The sequence below is a fragment of the Austrofundulus limnaeus genome, unplaced genomic scaffold, assembly GCF_001266775.1.
Source record: "Austrofundulus limnaeus strain Quisiro unplaced genomic scaffold, Austrofundulus_limnaeus-1.0 Scaffold1500, whole genome shotgun sequence".
Lineage (NCBI taxonomy): Eukaryota > Metazoa > Chordata > Actinopteri > Cyprinodontiformes > Rivulidae > Austrofundulus > Austrofundulus limnaeus.
Window position 1 is genome coordinate 8,850 of NW_013953902.1, and position 3,903 is coordinate 12,752.

Here is a 3,903-nt window from a genome sequence, read left to right on the forward strand (position 1 = left end):
GTTGTAATGTGACAAAATATGGAAAAGTTCAAGGGGTATGAATACTTTTGCAAACCACTGTAGATCATTGTTACTTATAAATTATATATTTTTCTGGTATAAATCTGCTGTTTTACATGATTGTTGAATGAAATTAACATAATTATTAATTTATTGTAAAAACATGACAGATAATGTGTGAAACAGATCCGGTTCAGCTGCTGTTGGAGGCTGTGAGCTGTTGTCCTGTTTATGTTTCTGCTCCTCCATGATGTCACAGACACTACCCGTGGACAGGATGGGCGGGGCTCAGTCTAGTGATCTTTATATTTAAGTCTATGACCAGAACCCTTTTATCCGAGCGTCATTTCAGCTCCTGTGGATATAAGAAAGGCTGTTCTTTGGTCAGGATATGTATTTTAACCCCCACCTTACCGTTCCTGAATGACATCACCAACGTTACAAACATCTGGACTCAGAATGAACCGGACTAACTAAAGTCCAAACCAAGCAGAGAAACAAGTAAACCATGTCCCTCCAGGACCAGGACCACTGCTGATAACTGAGTCGTAGATGAACTGGACTTGTTACTTTCATGACAAGTGGTGCTTTATGAATGTTTTTGTGTTAGGAGTGGGTTTGACTCTTTATAATGAAAACCAGCTGAAACTGAAGGGTTACCTGGTGCACACGGCCACCTTGTCCGGGTCGTGGATGAAGGGGCAGCTTGTGCCACGGTTGCACTTGCCGAAGCGGTTGTAATACATGCAGTACTGCTTGTGCTGCTTCCTGTGGCGGGCGTGGCGGATGATGGCGATGCTCCTCTGGACCGCGCGGCTGCAGGGACGCAAACAAACCACAGATATTCTGCTGTAAATTTTAGGTTCCAGGGGGGTAACGTTAGAGGAGAAACTCTGCAGGGTGGTTTCGGGTTCCGGCCCTGGTCCACATGCAGGGGGGCTCCGAGTAAAGGTGTTCACCATGGACTAATTTTAAAGGATTACTTCTGCAGTGAGGTGTTGAGAGGCACTTAATACTGAGGAGGATCGGGTGAAAACCTCTGGATCTGGTTTCATGAAGGTGCTGCAGCTGAACCGGCACCAGCAGGGTGACCTACATATAACTGATCAGTAAAAACTCTGCAGGACTCGTGGTCAGGGCTGTTTGATGAAACAGGAAGTGGGGGGCGGGGTTACCTGGCTAAGTGACGGCTCAGAGCAGGAGAGGCGGGCGGGCCGGAGGACTTTCCTGCAAAGGAAGGAAAAGAAGAAATACTTTATTATTATCATCAGGGTGCTTTTTTATTTTAGATCTGGACATTTGCCTCGAACGTTTTCTGTCAGGTGACAGCTCTGTGCAGGTGTCAAGATCTGGAGACATTCTGGAAACATCCAGGAGACTTTCTTTGAAGACAAGTCAGAGTTGAAATAATATAATTTCAATAAACAAAGACTAGAGGGTACTCTTTCTTAAAGAGTTCCCCTTTGATGTCACTTCCTGTTTAACTTTGGCTGATCCAAGTTCAAAAGAAAATGTGCCATTTTTGTGACCAAATGGGTAAAAATCCTGTTTTATGCAAGGTTTCTCATATAAAAATGTGTTTTCTTTGACTTTTTATATTCAATAGATAGGCATGTCACAGGCACTTTTTTACCATTAATGGAAAACGAACTAACTAACTAACTAACAACTAACTAACTAACTAACTAACTAACTAACTAACTAACTAACTAACTAACTAACTAACTAACTAACTAACTAGCTCGCTCGCTCACTCACTGGAACAGCTGCTAAATAGTTGCTTTCAGTAGAATAATGAAGATAAAATAGAAAGTTTGGGGTTGTATTAATGAAGCTGCTGCTTATTAAAGTTGATTATTTTTAAAGAAGATTTAATAAACATCTGGAGTCCAGTTTCTGTTTTGTTCGAAGAGCCTTAAATAAACTGGAGGCTCATGTTAGCAACATAAATGATTCCTCACTCAGAATGTTTGTAGGAATAAAAACAAACCGTTTTAAATTTTATACTTCTTTAGTAAAGACTCCAGTCATTTTACCTGAAAGCTTTGCTTTCTGAGTGGAGGATAAGTGACTCGGAGCACAAACCTCACCTGTTGTTTCCACACAACAGTTGCAGTTTTGTGTTTTTTTGCTCAGTGCTTTGGACAAATATCAGTTGGTATTAAAATTTCAGCTGCTGTGGTTTGATTCTCCGTGCTGCTCAGGCCTGAGCGAGGGGGAGCGGGCTGGRTTTGCCATCTGAAATAATAAAGTTCTCATCCCTCAGAGTGGCAGAGGGGGAGGTCCTGGTGGAGTGGATGGTGCAGATTAAAGCCCAGATCTGCCCCCTACCTCCTCCGCTCCTCTTACATTTTCCACCGAAGCTGCAGGTGAAATTGAAGAGCTGTGTTCTGGTGAACCCGTGACCGGCATCCCAACTCCRCTCCTCCCGTCGCGTTTCTGCGTCCTCCAGAAAAAAAAAAAAAACGCACATCGGGTTTCCTGTCAGCGGGAGTTTGAGGTGTCACTCGTCCGGCTCTGCCTCGGCCTCAGGAGCCATAAAAGTTCCAAATTTAGAGAGTCGATGAAGATCCACGACTGTCCTAACCTCCTCGCCTACTCGTCGTTTCGCCCACCCATCCTCATAAACTCCACCCGGCCTCACACACCTTTCCCCGCCACCGACCCCCCGGGGTATTTATGAGGCAGACGTCACGGTTCWCCTTGGCACCAACGTGATGAACCCTCGTCAATAAATATCTGCAACATGTCGAGTTCTTCCTACATCTATCTGAGCAAACAGSAGCTCCGTCACGTCTGAGGGAAGTTTAAAACTCAAAAAAACATTTCCTTTCAGAGGAAACGGTAAACACCAGGAGTTAGAAAACATTAAGGTCTTTTCAAATATAATTAAAAGATCAAACTGAAACTTCAGGTGGTCTTCTTCACACTGCAGAACTACATGCTTGTAATAATGTGACAACATTTCACAGCATAAGTCTCTTTTTGGAGGAGTTTATGAACTTCTACTGGTGTGAATGTCTCTGTAAACTGTTGATCAACTCATTTTTATTAAAGCAGCTCTAGGTGGTCCGGTTAGGGTCTTAGATGTTCGTTAATTAAATAATTAGGGTTAATTAGGCAAAGACTGGTTCACCCCAAAGATCCAGTCCTCCGGCACAAACAGAGTAATATAGTGTATGCTGTTAAGTGTCAGGAGGACTGTGATCAGTTATACATCGGGAAAACAAAGCCGCCACTGTTGAAAAGAATGAGCCAACACAGAAGAGCAACATCATCAGGCCAGAACTATACAGTTTACACTCATCTACAGGCCAAGACACTGCAGTTTACACTCATCTACAGACCAGGACTCTACAGTTTACACTCATCTACAGGCCGGAACTCTGCAGTTTACACTCATCTACAGACCAGGACTCTACAGTTTACACTCATCTGCAGGCCAGGACTATACAGTTTACATTCATCTACAGGCCAGGACTCTACAGTTTACACTCATCTACGGGCCAGGACTCTGCAGTTTACACTCATCTACAGACCAGGACTCTACAGTTTACACTCATCTATAGGCCAGGACTATACAGTTTACATTCATCTACAGGCCAGGACTCTACAGTTTACACTCATCTACGGGCCAGGACTCTGCAGTTTACACTCATCTACAGACCAGGACTCTACAGTTTACACTCATCTATAGGCCAGGACTCTACAGTTTACACATCTACAGTTCAGGACTCTGCAGTTTACACTCATCTACAGGCCAGGACTCTACAGTTTACACTCATCTATAGGCCAGGACTCTGCAGTTTACACTCATCTACAGACCAGGACTCTACAGTTTACACTCATCTATAGGCCAGGACTCTGCAGTTTACACTCATCTACAGACCAGGACTCTACAGT

The 3,903-nt window shown here is 43.7% G+C and overlaps 1 protein-coding gene across 1 annotated transcript in view; it reads right to left on the reverse strand.

Moving 5' to 3' along the window:
- zc3h3 (zinc finger CCCH-type containing 3) overlaps positions 1 to 3,903 on the reverse strand; it is a gene marked incomplete at its 3' end in the record, with an annotated part of 16,518 nt that overhangs the window by 3,746 nt on the left and 8,869 nt on the right. The window contains 2 exon segments of the mRNA XM_014032632.1: positions 661 to 816; positions 1,176 to 1,227. Coding sequence (XP_013888086.1) covers positions 661 to 816; positions 1,176 to 1,227 — 208 coding nt within the window.